The sequence below is a fragment of the Zea mays genome, chromosome 1 (genome assembly GCF_902167145.1).
Source record: "Zea mays cultivar B73 chromosome 1, Zm-B73-REFERENCE-NAM-5.0, whole genome shotgun sequence".
In the NCBI taxonomy this organism is placed as follows: domain Eukaryota; kingdom Viridiplantae; phylum Streptophyta; class Magnoliopsida; order Poales; family Poaceae; genus Zea; species Zea mays.
This window is the reverse complement of record NC_050096.1, coordinates 64,693,345-64,709,249: the sequence shown is the minus strand read 5'-3', so window position 1 is coordinate 64,709,249 and position 15,905 is coordinate 64,693,345. Positions and strand designations below refer to the sequence as shown.

General features: G+C 43.7%; 2 protein-coding genes and 1 long non-coding RNA gene across 8 annotated transcripts; 1 reads left to right on the top strand and 2 right to left on the bottom strand.

Moving 5' to 3' along the window:
• Positions 1-2,107: 2,107 nt before the first annotated feature.
• On the bottom strand, positions 2,108-5,965 carry LOC118475886 (uncharacterized). 5 transcript variants are annotated; one of them, XR_004855199.1, is made up of 4 exons: positions 4,443-5,965; positions 4,274-4,345; positions 3,256-3,719; positions 2,108-2,425 (listed from the first exon to the last, which is right to left on the bottom strand). It is a non-coding gene; the product is annotated as an uncharacterized lncRNA (long non-coding RNA). The 5 variants fall into 5 exon arrangements; XR_004855181.1 differs by having other exon boundaries at positions 4,465-5,965; XR_004855193.1 differs by having other exon boundaries at positions 3,256-4,345; positions 4,465-5,117; positions 5,201-5,965.
• Positions 5,966-6,290: 325 nt separating this feature from the next.
• Positions 6,291-10,509, bottom strand: LOC103635543 (protein LTV1 homolog). 2 transcript variants are annotated; one of them, XM_020547136.3, is made up of 5 exons: positions 10,042-10,509; positions 9,590-9,955; positions 8,298-8,897; positions 6,852-6,979; positions 6,291-6,564 (listed from the first exon to the last, which is right to left on the bottom strand). In XM_020547136.3, exons 1-5 carry the CDS (start codon positions 10,399-10,401, stop codon positions 6,561-6,563), a joined length of 1,458 nt encoding a protein of 485 aa, XP_020402725.1. In that variant the 5' UTR covers positions 10,402-10,509; the 3' UTR covers positions 6,291-6,560. The 2 variants fall into 2 exon arrangements, with proteins under 2 accessions (XP_020402725.1, XP_008656198.1); XM_008657976.4 differs by lacking the exon at positions 6,291-6,564 and having other exon boundaries at positions 6,609-6,979.
• Positions 10,510-11,640: 1,131 nt separating this feature from the next.
• Positions 11,641-12,520, top strand: LOC109943634 (heavy metal-associated isoprenylated plant protein 39). Its single transcript, XM_020547134.1, has 3 exons — positions 11,641-11,738; positions 11,887-11,962; positions 12,074-12,520. Exons 1-3 carry the CDS (start codon positions 11,724-11,726, stop codon positions 12,379-12,381), a joined length of 399 nt encoding a protein of 132 aa, XP_020402723.1. The 5' UTR covers positions 11,641-11,723; the 3' UTR covers positions 12,382-12,520.
• Positions 12,521-15,905: the final 3,385 nt, after the last annotated feature.

Genomic DNA, 15,905 nt, shown 5'->3' with positions numbered 1-15,905 from the left:
AAAATGTGTCTGTTGTCATTTCTATGGCACGAGATGAGAGGCCCTTGCCAATTTAACCAAAAGCTCTGCACAATGCAAGGAGCGATTAGAGATAGGCTTGGCAGAGATCCCAATTTTTTTCAATTTAACCCTTTTCTCGTAAAAAATACTTTTTGCCCTCTGGATGTCTTATTCTCATTTTGAACCCTTTGTTCGGCACCACAAGCCACGACGCTGAGGTAACATAGTTTGATGTCATGACTTATGGCGTCGAGGTATGAGGCGTCGTAACTTATGGCGCTGAGGTATGAGATGCTATGTTGCGCTGGCGTCAAGCTCGATGCCACATGTCATGGCGTCGAGCTCGCAAAAATACAATAATATCCATTTAAAGTTTAATGTCATTTTATTTTGTTTTAGGTCTTAACAATAAGTATCAACAAAATAATAATCTATTTTATCTTTTGTAATGGCTAATATCTCACCTTTCTAATTGAGTAAGATAAATCTTTTGTGCTAGACGAAGACCAAAATTCGTGGCATTGAGCTCGTAAAACCAATCCTTAATATATCAGTGTACACAAAAACCATTAATCGATCGAAAAGCACTATCATACCATTACAAATGTTCATTCAACAAACACTACATAATACTATATAAATGTTCATTCGGCATACACTCTATATGAATAGGTGCTTTCCCTAAGAGGCTAATACCGTAATGCAATAATATGTTAATGTAGCCTTGATGCTATTTTGGTTTTAGTATTTCTCTATACACATTTAGACATTTAACTAACAAGTCCAAGAAGAAAAAAACAATCGAAGAGTTAGGACCTATTTGAGAGGGCTTCACTTCAAAAAATTTAGGTTTGTTTCAACTTTTCCATCCAAACAGATCTAGCTTCACGAGCTCTGGCTTTGAAAACAATGAAACTAGAGGCCAACTTTATGAAATTCATGAAGCTCCTCAAAGGATTATTCACAAACACAGTTTTCATACCTCCTTACATGAAAATTACTCACCACATCACTAGTTACACAACCTAACGCTTTGATTCTCCCATGACAACCACTATTCATCAAGGATAATCAAGAAAACTCACACAAATCAATTGTTTTATAGAATCTAGAGTCCATGTGTAAGCCAAACACTCCCCAAACCCACTCCAACAATTTATTGAAGTTGTTTTATGGAGAAGCTAGAAAATCAAAGCTGAAATTCTTAAAGTGAATCCCTCCCAAACAAGCCATTAATATATAAATAGAGAAAAGCAACAACAATTGATAGTTGTGCAGTGGTGGTGGTGGTGACTGGCCTCTCCCAATCAATATGTCATCATATAGAAATCCACTTATATGATAGCAATTTATACATTTAAATATAAGGTACTGAAAATATAATATTTATATAAGAACCATACAAAAGATTTATCTTGCTCAATCAGGAAGGTGAGATAGTAGCTATTACAAAAGGAAAGATCGATCATTATTTTATTGATACCTATTGTTAAGACCTAAAATAGAATAGAATGATATTAAACATTTAATAGTTATTGTTGCATTTTTCGAGTTCGGCGACACCATAAGCTGTGGCGGCGAGCTAGGCGCCAGTGCAACATGGCGTCCAATATCTCTGTGCCATAAGTCACGACGTCGAGCCGTGTCATGGTTTGAGCAAAGGATAAAAAAATTAGAATAAATCTTCGAGCAGTCCAAAAGTAATTTTTTTATGAGAAAATTGTTAAATTGCAAAAATTCCGGGCGAGGTCCACTTGAAGGCGGAGATCCATATGAAGATAATAAACCATGGAGCTTATCATTTGTGCGAGGCTCCAACACAAAGTTCAAAGCAAGAACTTTTCGTTACATCATGAAAAAACATCATTATGTAGACCATTTACATTTTCACGTGTACTTATTGTATTTCTATATATAGATCATTTACATGGAAATTACTTTAGTGGTACTCTTCTAACTTGCTAGGATTAGAGTCCAACTTGCCAGTGCAAATTTTTTTATAGACATAGGAACACTTTAAAACCTACTCTCTCATTTCTATTTTAGATTGTTTTAGTTGTTGATTCTCATTTCTATATACATGTCAGTAACCCAAGAACCAGTACGGTGCCCTAAGCAATAATTCACGAGAGCCAAAAGATGCAACATAAGTTCACATACCAAATACTCATTCGGTAGTTCAATCAAGATCATTAATCTAGAATATAAATATGATAATTTCTCTAATATCATACAGTAACTAAAACTTGTCTTGAAGGCATACTTCTTGTCATCTGCTACACCAGTCCTCACATCCCTTGCATTAGGCTCTACTTCTACGACCCTTCGATCAGCCATGGTTTCATCAAGATTCCTCTCATCCTCGAGTGAATCATCTAAACCAATTGACTCATATTGATCGTGCTCATCCATCCTTCGGTAATCACTGCAATCAGGGAAAAAGAAAAAAAGAAAAGGACTGAATATGGAAACAAAATATTTCAATACTGACAGTCAGCAGATATAGAATGGTTTGTGTTAGATAGATATATTGCATTATTCATTGCGACCAACTAAAAATCCAAGTGACCCTTGCAGCAAATTGAGTCCAAATTCCCGATTTAGAAAACATACACCAACTTTAGGTTGATAACAATGTTAACTTAGCAAAAATTCACATCAAGGCAGCAGATCCACTTAAGTGATCTCGTGCATCTGCCCCTACGGGCAGAGAGTCATGTAAGTCACTTCGATTTAGCAAATCTCAAGATGGATTAAGTATATTGCCGCGGGAACAAAAAAAGTTAGCAAATCTAGATGCATGACCAAGAACTAAAGTTTGGTTGCTTACAATAAAACATAGTAGATTTTAAGTTCATTTCCAACAATCCAATAGATATTATTTAAGGTAAGCCTACTCGTTAGTTACTCTAGAACCACAATTACCTACTCCAAGCACAAGATTCTTCCCCATGTACTCCCTCTTTTAAAACACATAACGTTTAACTTTTTAAAAAAAATATATAAAATTTCGTCACTAAATTGACCATTTAGGCAAATCATGAAATGCCTCATTTTGCCTACATTATGAGGTAAATCATGACAACAAATCCTAGAACTGCAAAGCTATACCAAACCATAGGACAAAAAACCATCGCATCTACCAATCAACCCAAGGCATCTACCAGATCCCCTGGCCCCAAGTACCCAGCCGTCTGAAAGCCCATAACAGATCCCTGAAATCTCTAGCTCTGGTTCAAATTCGAGTTTTCTTACTCGAGTTAGTTGTCGACGAACACCATGAGGTCTCTAATTACACCGAAGCCAACGAGGCAGCGGTCCGTGGCCGCCGCGCCCGCGAAGCCGTCCGTGTCGGTGCCGACCACCTGCGAGCACCTGTACAACGTCGAGCTCGTTGGCGAGTGCGTGGCCGGCGAGGTTGGCATGGAAGGCGGCAGACCAGTCCAGGTGGGTGATGTAGCGGAGGAGGACATCGACGATGACGATGTCTACAGCAGAGCGGTGCACGTAGTCGAATCCCATGGCATCCAGTGCAGAGCGGTGCGCGCAGTCGAACCCCATGGCCTCCGGCGTTTTGAGGATGGCAGCAGCCGCAGATCCCGGTCGGGGGGAGGGGGAGCAGGGCGACAGGAGGGGGAGCGCGTGGGGGCGGCGTTTGCGCGGCGCCTGTCGCGGTGGAGAGGCAGGTGGCACGGGGAACGAGCGGCGGGTGTTGATTGCTGCGAGACAGGGAACACGAGGCGGGGGCATAGGGTGTGGACGCCCTCCTTAGGTTCTTAATAGGTGTAAAGATTAGTTATATGACCGTACGTTGCTACAGGATCAATATAATAAAACAAAATATTTTTTGCATATTGATGTATGTTATCATATTAATTTCGTAGCAACGCACGAACATATACCTAATTAAGTGTCTGTGTGTTAATACAATTTCTATATATTAAATGAGATAGTACAAGTTTTACACTTCAAATCAGGTGGTAACAAACTATGAAAGCAAAATATTCTAGACTATTTTTTATACAAGATCAGAAAAAGAGATAAATCTTACTGGATTTATGTAACAGTGAAATATTGGTGGCACATTTGATCTGCATCCATGTGTTGAGTTGAATGAACGAACAAATAAGTACCTAGCACGCTCTTTGAATCTACGTTGATAAATAACATATATCATGTTGTCCTTTTTGGCGCTTTATGGTTTTCCGGTTTACAAGTATAACGAACTATAAACCTTGCAAAACATGCTAAATGTTGCAAGACAAAGACATACTTGACTCCATCAAAGAAAATGATGCCTGGATCTTTCATTTAGCCCATCAAGCGTCTCTTTGGTTCAGAGGACCTGTTGATGGCCGTGGTATGCAATTGTCAGTCTATCAGCAACACCACGAGTGTTTTTCTTCATGATACTCAATATAAAGTGGAGTAGGATGCCATACATGATAGTGTCAAGAGTAATACCTTCAGTGGACTTGCAATGAATTTTGGCGATGGTGTTCCATTGACACCTAGGGCTACAATTACAATTACCGTTGACCTCCCATGTGGGTGTTCCTCAACAGCATCAAAGGGAGTGTTGTCTTATTCAGTGCAGGAGGAAGATACTTGAGTGCTATTGCAAGTTTGTTCAGTAAGTCCAGAAGCTATCTTGAGGAAACTAACGATACAAAGACAAAACACATAGCTTTTTTATAACCGTAAGCTGGAGGAGTAAATTAAAAAAATCATTGCAATTTCTCACCTAGAATCTAATCTTCCTAGCCTAATTGGGATTTGAGACCCACCACACAACGCAACTGCCTCAGCACCAGCCACGATAATTAGATAATATATCGGATGTTGCCCCGCTGATTCTATTAGTCATTGTTATTGTTCTAGGCGCAAGGCAAAAGGCCAAAAGCCATCACACTGCGAACAAGGAAGTAAATAGCAAAGATATACCTGTTGTCGTCAGAATGCCACCCTATTCAAACTGAACATCGGTTCACCAACCATCAGAAAATAACACATACCATGTGGCTACTCTGACAAAATGCATTAAAAATCAGGGACTTTGCAGCTCCAACCCACTCCACCCGGCCACCCCCAAAGAAGACATGAAACAAAAGGTGCGGCTGCAAACTTAGATATTTAGTCAGACTGAAACCTAAGAAGCCGCATGATTCAAATGAAGTCAAGTTGCTGACTCAGATATTACTCTGGCGAAGGAAGCCAGGAACGAGCACACTTGGCGAAGGAAGCGGAAGGGCGTATCATGGTCGAGCACGGCGTCGAGGGCTGGAACACATCGCACGGCCTTTGGCTCGATGGGCTTCTTTCGTGCTTGAGCGGCAGGAGCGAGGCCGCCACTTGCGCGTAGCGGAGTGCGAAGGTCGTACAGCTTTCCAGCCTCGGCATGGGGATCCGATGCGGATGCAGGAGGGAAGCCAGGAACGATCACACTCGGCGAAGGAAGAGGAAGGTCGTATTGCGGTCGAGCACGGCGTCGAGGGCCGGAACACGACACGCGGCCTCCGGCTCGACGGGGCTTCTTTCGTGCTTGAGCGGCAAGAGCGAGGTCGCCGCTTCTGATCCTGGGCATCGCGGCGCCGGCGCCGGGGACCGGACCTATGTGGGGCGGGGGGGGGGAGGGGTGCGGTCGCGGACCTGCGCTGCGGGGGGGCACGCGAACGCGAGACAGAGCGAGGGCGAGGGCATAAGTGGCGTGGTAATCACGGCGGCGGGGCCGGTGCAGCGGTGGCGCATCAATCACGACGGCGAGGCCTATGTCTCTGCACGCGCAGGCGGGGGCGCGGGGCAAGCACGAGGTGTGGAAGCTCTTTTTAGCTTCTTAATAGAGTAGTATAGATTAAGTACTATATAAATCTACTATTTCTCTAAGACGAGTTTTATTTTGCGACAGAGGGACATCTATATAAGTATATAATTTGTGTAGGTCTTTATAAGTGATTTTGGGCTTTTATTTTTATACAGATAAAGTAATTTAGTTTCTCGTAGACATAACCGTCCCTTCAGATATGGGACAACGAAAATAATCTGTAGCCGAATTAACCTGGTGCTCCTCTTAAACGTCAGTCCCTTTAAATGTTTCATTCAGATTTTTGTCAACATATTTAGTTAACATCTTGATCTAGTTAACATTTTGCCAAAACCAAAATTCATCGTAGCGAATTTAACCTGGCGTTCAACGGCGAGCCCTGCTTGCGAGCCATGTTCATAAAAACGACTACGGCCTACCATCATGACTCCATTCGCAAGGTTCTTTGAAGAATCCGACACGCTTTCGATAGTGCGTATAAACTTCTTATCTTCTCCTTCGATTAACTGAATTAATACATAGCAGTGCTACAATGCCTCTGTTTTTGAATAGCATAGCAAACGTCGTGTTTCAGAAGAGAAGACGCAAGAACTCTATATAATGCAACAAGATTATATAACTCAAAGGCAAGAACTATGCATTGGGTATCTTGTCCACAAAATCCACGAGCATGGCACAAAGATGAACTGGTATCATGAATCTTTCGTAGCTTTGATGCATTTGTCCTGGCGGACAACCATCACCTGTTATAGTCATTACTCATTCATTTAAGAAGCCATAAAAGGTATAAATAACAAATTAATTTAACGTCATTATTTGAAGCAGCCAAAGTGTTTTTCCACAGTTTCTCCAAGCTAGTTGTTTATGTAAGATCCCAAATAAGTCCACATCAAAGAGGACACGGGATGATGGTTCAATTCATCACGAAAGCACAAGATGCCGATCAGGATTGAAGCGAGTTTCAACGATTCAATGCCTACAAGTCTACTTAATTGATAGGATGAAACTTACAATCAAAATGGTGACTTACATTAATCGTATGGACGATGGTCCAGTAACAGCAGCAACTTTCTGAGCCTTCTGTGTTTCTGATTTATACAGGCCTTTGAGCTCTTTCTTTGCTTTCCGGGCTTCTCTCTTTTCTTCTTTCACTGCTGCCTAGAGGTAGCAAAAAGGCAAGCCAAGAATGTAAGACTTGTGAAAATAATTTTCACCAGTTCCATAAGGATAAATGATATCTACTGTCACACAGGTTTTGAGAATCACTTTTTCTAAGAAGGTTTTGTGAATCACTTTTTGTAAGAAAAAGTTTTGCGAACCACTTGACAAAGAGGTCCATTGCATCATTGCATAAAAACATTATGCCCTCCGTTCCAAAATAGTATTCGTTTTAGCTCTTGGTTTTTATGTCTATATTCAAATGGATGACGATGAATCTAGACACATACAAAACACATACATCAAGTATTGTATGAACCTATTAATTAAATAAAACGGATTTTAATTTAGAACAGAGGGAGTATTAACTAAGCCATCCGGAAGATCAAGATGCAATACAAATAACCAAATCGTCATTCTGGCACGAGTGTTATTAAACCTTTAAAATCATCAGCTATAAATATTTTTACTATTCATATTAGAACAGTCACATGTGGAGAGTAGGATTGGCTCAAAAAGTAATTACTCCCGCTAGTTGTGAATCTAACGCATATTTTGTTTTGTTAGGATAAGCCTTTGACTAATAATAACTATCGTTTTTGCAATACAAACTTTTAATCATAAAAAAGTACTTTTTAATACAAATCTAATGACATCAACTTTGTATCACAAACTTATATATTAATAGAGTTATTGTCTTAACAAAACAAAATACCATAAAATTTTTAAACAAGATCTAAAATATGCAATAGAGAAAGATAGTCAAAATTCTCTGTTAAATACCATGTTAAAAGGCCAAGAGACAATTTCTTGTGATAAAAAATTGACACTATTTATCACAAGTTAATGCATATTGATCATCATGAACTAAATACATGTTACTTATCTCTAGAAGTGTTTACAAAACAAAATTAGGTCACATCACATGAACACCTTGGAAAGGTTGGCCCCACTGGCCCAATGAAGAACCAATTGATTAAACAAAATAAACACGCTTTACTTTTTACAGTTCTACATTAGTCAATCAAACACTCACTCTGTCCCAAAATAAGTGAACATCTCGTTCATCGAGTTGTCAAACTTCTTTTAAGTTTGACCAAGTATATAGAGAAAATATCAATATTTATATCTCTAAATAAGTTTATTATACACTATTATACAATCAATCTAATGCTATTTATTATACAACATAGGTATTAATATTTTTATATATACTTGGTAAAATTTAGAAAAGTTTGACACCTTGATAAGCAAGATGTACACTTATTTTGGGACGAAGTAATATATAGGCACAAGGTTCATCTAGAAACATTTGTACCTTTCTTGCCTTCTTGTCCTCTTTTGTTTCCTTCTCAGCTCCTTTTTTAAATTTATCAGTGACAGAAGCTTCTACGGGCTTTACTTTCTTCTCCTTTTCACCATTTCTTCTCCTCTGTGGCAGGTATTCTACTGGCAGTTTCTCTTTCCCATGAAGCTTGATGATGTCATTTGTCGTAGTTGTTTCTCCAGGGAAAACTCTAGGGAGCCGCTTTCTGTGGATTCCTGGAGTTTCAATTTTCCCAGGATGATTATCAAGGTTAGAGAATGTGGAAACAATGGTCTCACAGTCCCAAACTTCAGATTCATCACTGCTTTCCGACACAAGTACTACCACATCTTCTGCAGTTTCATTGAAATATCTTTCAGCGTATTCAGAACATTTTTTTATCACACAAGCAGATTCATCCACCTCGTCTGCCGCGCTTGAGTCCAGTTTTTGACGAACAAAATCTGCTGGTGTTCTATATTCTTCGTCAACAGATACATTCTGATTTTGGAACAATTTCAGTTCATCTAAAGCCTCGCTTGGCAGTTCATATTCCCCACCTTTAACAACCCCGCCATCATCATCACTGTCTCCATACTCTTCCAAAGCAAGCTGAAAGTTTATTTAGAAAAAGTATTTTTTTAGAACAGGATCTGCAACATCTAAGTCAACTTTAAGCAATGGACTACATTATAAACGTCATAAACACTAAAGGCTGATGAGGCATCATGTATGTTAATTAAGAACTAATTGTATTTCCTATCCAGAGGTTCTATACAATATACACGAGATACCTTCCAACATAGTACAGGGGGAAATAATTTAAGTGATATCTATAATTAACAATTTGCCTTAATATTCCCTCACGAAGCTATAAAAGCAGAGGTACAGTTGACACGACAGGAGTACAGGACAGATATGTTTATGCCTACATATAAATCAAAGTGAATTTTCATTTATGTTTTGCATAATAAATTGGATTACTTAGTATTATGTGCATATAATCTCACATCCTTTCGACTAACTTTACCAATTTATAAGTCATGTTAAAAGTTCAACATAATAACAAGTAATGTAAACTCCCCAATTTTTTCCCAATGTACAAAAGACCAAATGACAAACTTTTAGTAGATTTTGATCAATAGTTACCCAAATTATAGAAACTGCTTTTGATGCAATTGATGTAGTATCGCAAGAGTAATTGATGGTCAAATTATGTTTCTAAATACATCCCCAAATGCTAATCTGCCTTGTGTATAGAAAGAAAAAGAGGGGTAAATAAGTTAAGTAATAAGTAGGCTCACTAGATCAAATTGTTCATCCAGCAATCGTCTCACTCTTGGCTTTGGCTCATCCTCGTCAAAATCGAACTCCTCCTCTTCCACATCACTCAAAACACCATTCCACTCTTCCATCCCTTCTATGTCATCTTCCTCGAATTCCTCCCCCTCAGCCTGGTTAGCTATGATGACAAAATCTTCCTCCAGGCCCTCATCCTCAGACCCAACATGAGACACATCGCTCTCATCGAGCAACCTGGCGACATCTGGGTCGACAGCCTTCTCAATTCGCCTCACTGGTGCAGTCTTGGCAGCCACCTTACACATCGTCTTCCCCTCGTCCAGTTCACCCTCGCTGGGACCAACCCGTACCCTACTTGCATCATAAGCCTACACACAGAAAAGGATTAAAAACCTTAAGCATTCCAGTCCCAGTTGCTAAAAAAGACGGGGGCTCTGGTAGAAAAAGGAGTGACCTTGACATCGAGCGGGACAGGCTCGGGGCGCGCAGTGGAGCTGGGGACGAAGGATGAGGCGGCGACGGCGGCGGGACGGAGCTCGCGGAGGTGGGAGAGGTAGTTGTAACCGTCGTCGGGGAGGCCAAGCTCGAGGATCTCGCGGCGGACGTGTTCTGGGAGGGGGCCGGAGGCAGAGTGGAAGTTGCCATCGCCGAAGGAGGGGTCGAAGGAGTCCTCATCGGCGAACCCGGGAACGGTGTAGTCGTTGTTGTCGACGCGGACAAAGACGCGGTCGTTGGGATCGGCAGCGCCGGCGCGCGGAAAGAGGCGGAAGGTCGCGAAGTTGCGGGCCTTGCGGCCGCCGCCTCCTCCTCCCATGTCGGCGGTGATGGTGGGCTACTGGGCTGGTGGCGGCGGAAGAGGAGGTGGATGGGTCAGGGTTTTGGGATTTGGAGATCGGCGCGGAGAGTTGGAAAAGAGGAGCACAAGAAGATTTTGCTGTGGGCGGTTTTTATTTTATATAGAAAGGGTGAAATTTTGGTGAATCTGGACTGTCTACATTGATACGGACGGCTAAGATCTCCAGCCAGCAATTTCGTTTTGCAAGTACTCCAACCTAAACCGGGGAGGCTGCAGCCAAAGAAACCCTACATATTTTCAGGATCAACAATGAAAAAAATCGCTTTTATTATCAACATTGTTTTTTTTTCTTCAGGTACAAAAAACACGTGCTAAAATTGTACAATTGTACTCGACTATCTAAAATGCATTCACATCAGGTAATCTCTCTAGTCAAGCTTATAAGACGCGGGAGTACTTTTTTCTATGTTAGGGACATGATTACTCTTCATTTGAAAAAAAACAAAGATGCTTACCTAGAAATTCATATATCCAAACAAGCCGCAAAAGAACAATCAAAGTGCCACAGTGAGACTTTCTGAAGACTAGTGTATAGGCCGTGTTAACGCTACGATACCGTGGAGTGGAGGAGTCGATGGTGGCGGCGACAGCGACAGTAACAGCGTGAGTGAGCGAGAGGGGCGGCGGGGACGTGGGGGAGGGGAGGCTAGGGGCGACGGTATCACGGGAAGGGGAGAGTGTTATCCATTAGATTTTAGTGATTAAAAGAGAGCGTTATCTAGCGATTTGAGCCGTTGGTTTTTTTATGACGTGTTAAGTCTCTACAATTTGTTTGTTGAATTTAGTGGACATTATGAACGTGGGGGGATTTTGTTGAGTGGGTTTTGCAAAAATTTAAACTGATGAATTATATGCCGGTATAGTGGTATCTATCACCAATCCAGAGTCCAAACCATAGCATTGAGCATTGGTACTAATATGTGGTTTCTCACACGTGTAAAATACGAGATAATAAAAGTTATTGTCTTAATGAAAGCTAGCTCATTTGAGTTATCATAATAATCCAATCAAGCTGCGGAGTGCATCTCGTGATGCGGCTTTGGTGGTTGACCTTTGTGCAATCATGAGTGTACGTGGTGCAGCCAGACGAGAGGATCGGAGGGAAAATCACATTTTCGATTCTCGGTATGACTGACAATCTATTATCCCCTAACCGTCATATAACCCAGCTGTGCTCACGAACCCTCCTGATTAAACAAGAACACACGTCTCCGTAGTCTTTATAACCTTCTTCTTCTTCCCATTGGCGTACGCGGTGGATCGATTGCTCCTCTACCGCCATGCCGGACTCCAAGGTTCGTCTGCTACTGCTCCTCGACCGGCACCCTCTTCCATTCCATTTCATCTTAATTCTTAACACAGGTGCAAATGAAACCACGTTTTGCTGAAATTAATGCCCAGTAATGTCGTATCTGCTGCTGACCGGTCTTTTGATCATCGCAGAAGATTGTGCTGAAGGTGGACGTCGTCGGCGACGGGTGCAAGGCCAGAGCCATGAGCATCATCGCCAAGTTCAAGGGTATATATATCGCACATGAATTTGCATTCCCGGTACGGTGATTCTTGGCTGCAATAATGGCCGGCGGCGCGTAAGCATTGTTTGGCTGTGCCCGCGTGAGCGGCGTCGCAGGCGTGAAGTCGATGGCGGTGGACGGGGAGGGGACGCTGACGGTGGTGGGGGAGGTGGACGTGGTGCGCGTGGCCAAGGCGCTGCGCAAGGCCAAGTTCGAGCCGCGCGTGCTCAGCGTCGGCCCGGAGAAGCAGCCCGAGGCCGCCAAGAAGCCCGCCGCCGGCGAGGAGGCCAAGAAGCCGCTGCCGTGCTGCACCGGCTGCAGCGCATGCCGTCCACCAGCTCCGGTCCCGGCGCATCCTTTCCCCGGTGCCGCCGTGGTGTGCTACGAGGAGCAGGCCGCGGGCAACGGATGCGTCATCCTCTGAGGATCGAGTGCTTCTTGGTTTGTTAGTTCTGGTACACGCGCCTTCAACGACCAAATGACATTATATGACATGAATATATACGACATCGACGTTGATAGTCTCTACTTCTCTACTATACTTAAAACATCAGTTTCAACGATCATACTGCGTCATTTTTTAATAAAAAGTTCATACTTTTCTTCCAAATCAACTCAGCATAAAATGTTAAAAAGCGATTCCAAATCAACTCAGAGTAAAATATTAATATAACATCATGCCAAGATGTTTATAATAATGTAAATTGTACATATGTATATATGATTTTTTTATAAAATAAAAAATTTATCGTGTCGGACCGGACCAGCACTATGGGTCGAGGCTACGGTCCAAGCACCGTACGACGCTCGTGCCGGGTTGGCCCAGACACTATTAAATGGGTCGTGCCTCGGGACGGCTCGCTAGACACGACTTATTTGGTCATCAATACTTTCGCACGATAATGATGGTCATCGTCTCAGTTGCCACCACCTCATTCGTCATTATACTTCTTTTCTCTCTCCCCTCATGCCTCCACCTCCGCGCCGCCCATTCTCGACAGGTGGCATAGGAGCATGCGCCTCCTCCCCGTATTCGTCTGACACCAGCCCTCACATCGACTCGCGCAGTTGCCATTGCACGTCCACAAGGACGTTTCACATCATACACGCACCATCGTTTTCACCATCGTCGAACGTCTTGTTCGTGTTCCCGACCTTCACCATGTTTTTCCTCCCCAACCTGTTGTCCCCGCCCACAATTCCAGTCGCGAGCCGACCTATGCTCGTCGACGCGGGTACAGGGCGAGTCGGTCATGCTCCTAGCCTTTCTTCGTGCGTGCCGTCGAGGAGGATATGGTGGCACCTGCCACGCTTAGGTTATCTTAGCGATGAGGAGTCTAGGTCTGAGATACTGGACAACTAAGGCCCATAACGTGACAGCAATCGGCATATGCTACGGAGTTGGTGGTGGTGTTGTCGCTTCAGCAGGTCTAGGGTTGGGAAGGCACTCGCATTCTCTTGCCCTTCTCGGATTGACATGTGGTGCGGGTGCCTCTCGGTTTGGAGCTGCTCCGGCTGGGCTTCTTTATCCGCTTGCGTGCTCTCTCCCTATATGTCTAGCGGTATACTACCTATGTCACCTCCAAATACCTAGGTCTTCGTCGTGTCATTCTCTGGCAACGAACATGTATGTCCGCCTCTTCCCTTCCCCTCCTGCCCTACGAAACCTTGGAAGTGAGGGAGGCGAGAGATGGGGGTCTCTGATTTACTATCTATGATACTCATGCGTTTATAAAAAAATATTATGTGAAGAGCGGAGACAAACAATAAAAATTCTTGTGGTCTTTTTGGTGGATAATTTACGTGGGTATTGTTGTGAGCCGTCGCAACGCAGGGTAACCGACTAGTATACTTAAAGCACCAGTTTCAACGGTCGTCCCGCGTCATATTTTTACAAAAAGTCTCTACATTTATTTCAAATCAACTCAGCGTAAAATATTAAAAAGCAGTATAACATGTGGGGTATGTTAAAAAGCGGTGCAGTAGGTGGGGTTCGAACTCACACCCTGATGGAAGAAGGGTGGAGGAAGACACTAGAAAAAGTTGTCTAACCAGTAGAACATCATGCTCAGGTGTTTATAATATTGAATATAAATTATACATATATAAATATGATTTTTTATAAAATAAAAAAATAATCGTGCCGGGATGAGCCAGCACTACGGGTCGAGGCTACGGCCCAAGCACCGCACGGCGCTTGTGCCGGGTTGGCCCAGGCACTATTAAATGGGTTGTGTCTCGAGCCGGCTCGCCAGACACGACCCATTTAGTCATCTATACCTCCACACGATAATGATGGTCCTCACCTCAGTTGTCACCACCTCGTTCACCATTCTACTTCTTTTCTCTCTCCCCTCATGCCTCCACCTCCGTGTCACCCCATTCTCGGCAAAAGGCATAGGAGCAGGCGCCTCCTCCCCGTATTCGTCCGACACCAGCCCCAACACCGAATTGTGTAGGGGCAATTGCACGTCCACGAGGATGTTTCACATCATGCGTGCACCATCGTCTTCGTCGTCGTGAGACGTCCTGTTCGTCTTCCCGGTCTTCGCCCTATTCTTCCTCCCCAACCTGCTGCCCCCGTCCACGGTCGTAGCCGCGAGCCGATCGACGCTTGTCGATGTGGGTACGGGGCGAGTCGGTCATGCTCCTGACCTTTCTCTGTGCGTGCCATCGAGGAGGACATGGTGGCGCCTGCCACACTTAGGATATCTTAGCGATGGGGAGTCCAGGTCTGAGATATTGGACAACTAAGGCTCGTAGCGTGGTAGCAGTCGGCATATGCTACGAAGTTGGTGGTGGTGTTGTGTCGCTTTGGTGGGTCCAGGGCTGGGAAGACACTCGCATTCTCTCGCCCTTCTCGGACCAATGCCTGGTGCAGGTGCCTCTTGGTTTGGAGCTTATCCGGCTGGGCTTCTTTCTCTGCTTGTGTGCTATCTACCAATATATCTAGCGGTATACTACCTATGTCGTCTCCAGATGTCTAGGTCTTCGTCGTGTCCTTCTCCGGCAACGAACAGGTATGCCTGCCACTTCTCTTCCCCCCTGTTCTACGAAACCTTGGAAGTGGGGAAGGCGAGGGATGAGGTCTCTGATTTGTTGTTTATGGTACCCATGCGTTCATAAAAAATATTATGCGAAGAGTGGAGACAACCAATAAAAAACCTTAAGATTTTTTGGTGGATAATTTACGTGGGTATTGTTGTGAGCCGTCACAACGCACGGGTAATCAACTAGTGTTAAATAATTAAGCACTTTTAACATTAACTTTAATTCTTAAACAATGGATAAACCATATTGTTGGTGCCATTTTGGGGCTCCAATCACTAAACAAGAACCGGCGCCGGTGCTCTCTGCACAGGGGCGGACGGTCCGTGACCAGGGGTCGGACAGTCCGCGGCCTGGTGCAGGGCTCAGGTTTTCCTGCCTGACGGTCGGACAGTCTGTGCCCTAGGGCTGGATGGTCTGTGCGTGCGCCCGGGGCGGCGAAGGTCACCGGCGGCGCCTAGATCTCGCTCCCGGGAGGGACCCCATCGGGAGGAGAGATCCTAGGTGATGTCTAGGCTCGGGTAGACCGACCTAAACTCCTCTAATTGACATAGAGTCGAAGAGAAGCGAAGAATTTGGGGATTAAGAGGCTAAACTAGAACTAGACTAGAACTACTCCTAATTGTACAGGAAATAAATGCGAGATAAATGTGTTATTGATTCAATTGATAATTACAAATCGATCGTATTCCTCTGCTTTTATAGAGGAGGAGGGCTGGACCCGTTACAAACAAACTCCCCGAGCTAATTCCGTGAATTTCGTCAACAAACACAGCAAGAAACTCGGAACCCTAATCTGTTCTGCGCGCGCGGACCGTCCGGCCCACAGGCGCGGACCATCCGGTCGCCTATTCTACGGCTCAACATATGCCCCTCTGCCTTTTGGCGGAGCTGAGCAAA

What these genes read in the sequence shown, in the direction of transcription:
- LOC109943634 (XM_020547134.1), top strand. An exon ending in CATCATCGCCAAGTTCAAGG is followed by an intron (nt 11,963 to 12,073) that starts GTATATATATCG and finishes GCGGCGTCGCAG; the next exon opens with GCGTGAAGTCGATGGCGGTG.
- LOC103635543 (XM_020547136.3), bottom strand. Translation starts at nt 10,401, where the DNA reads ATGGGAGGAGGAGGCGGCGGCCGCAAGGCCCGCAACTTCGCGACCTTC. An exon ending in TGGATGAACAATTTGATCTA is followed by an intron (nt 8,898 to 9,589) that starts GTGAGCCTACTT and finishes ATAAACTTTCAG; the next exon opens with CTTGCTTTGGAAGAGTATGG. An exon ending in AGGACAAGAAGGCAAGAAAG is followed by an intron (nt 6,980 to 8,297) that starts GTACAAATGTTT and finishes TGCTACCTCTAG; the next exon opens with GCAGCAGTGAAAGAAGAAAA.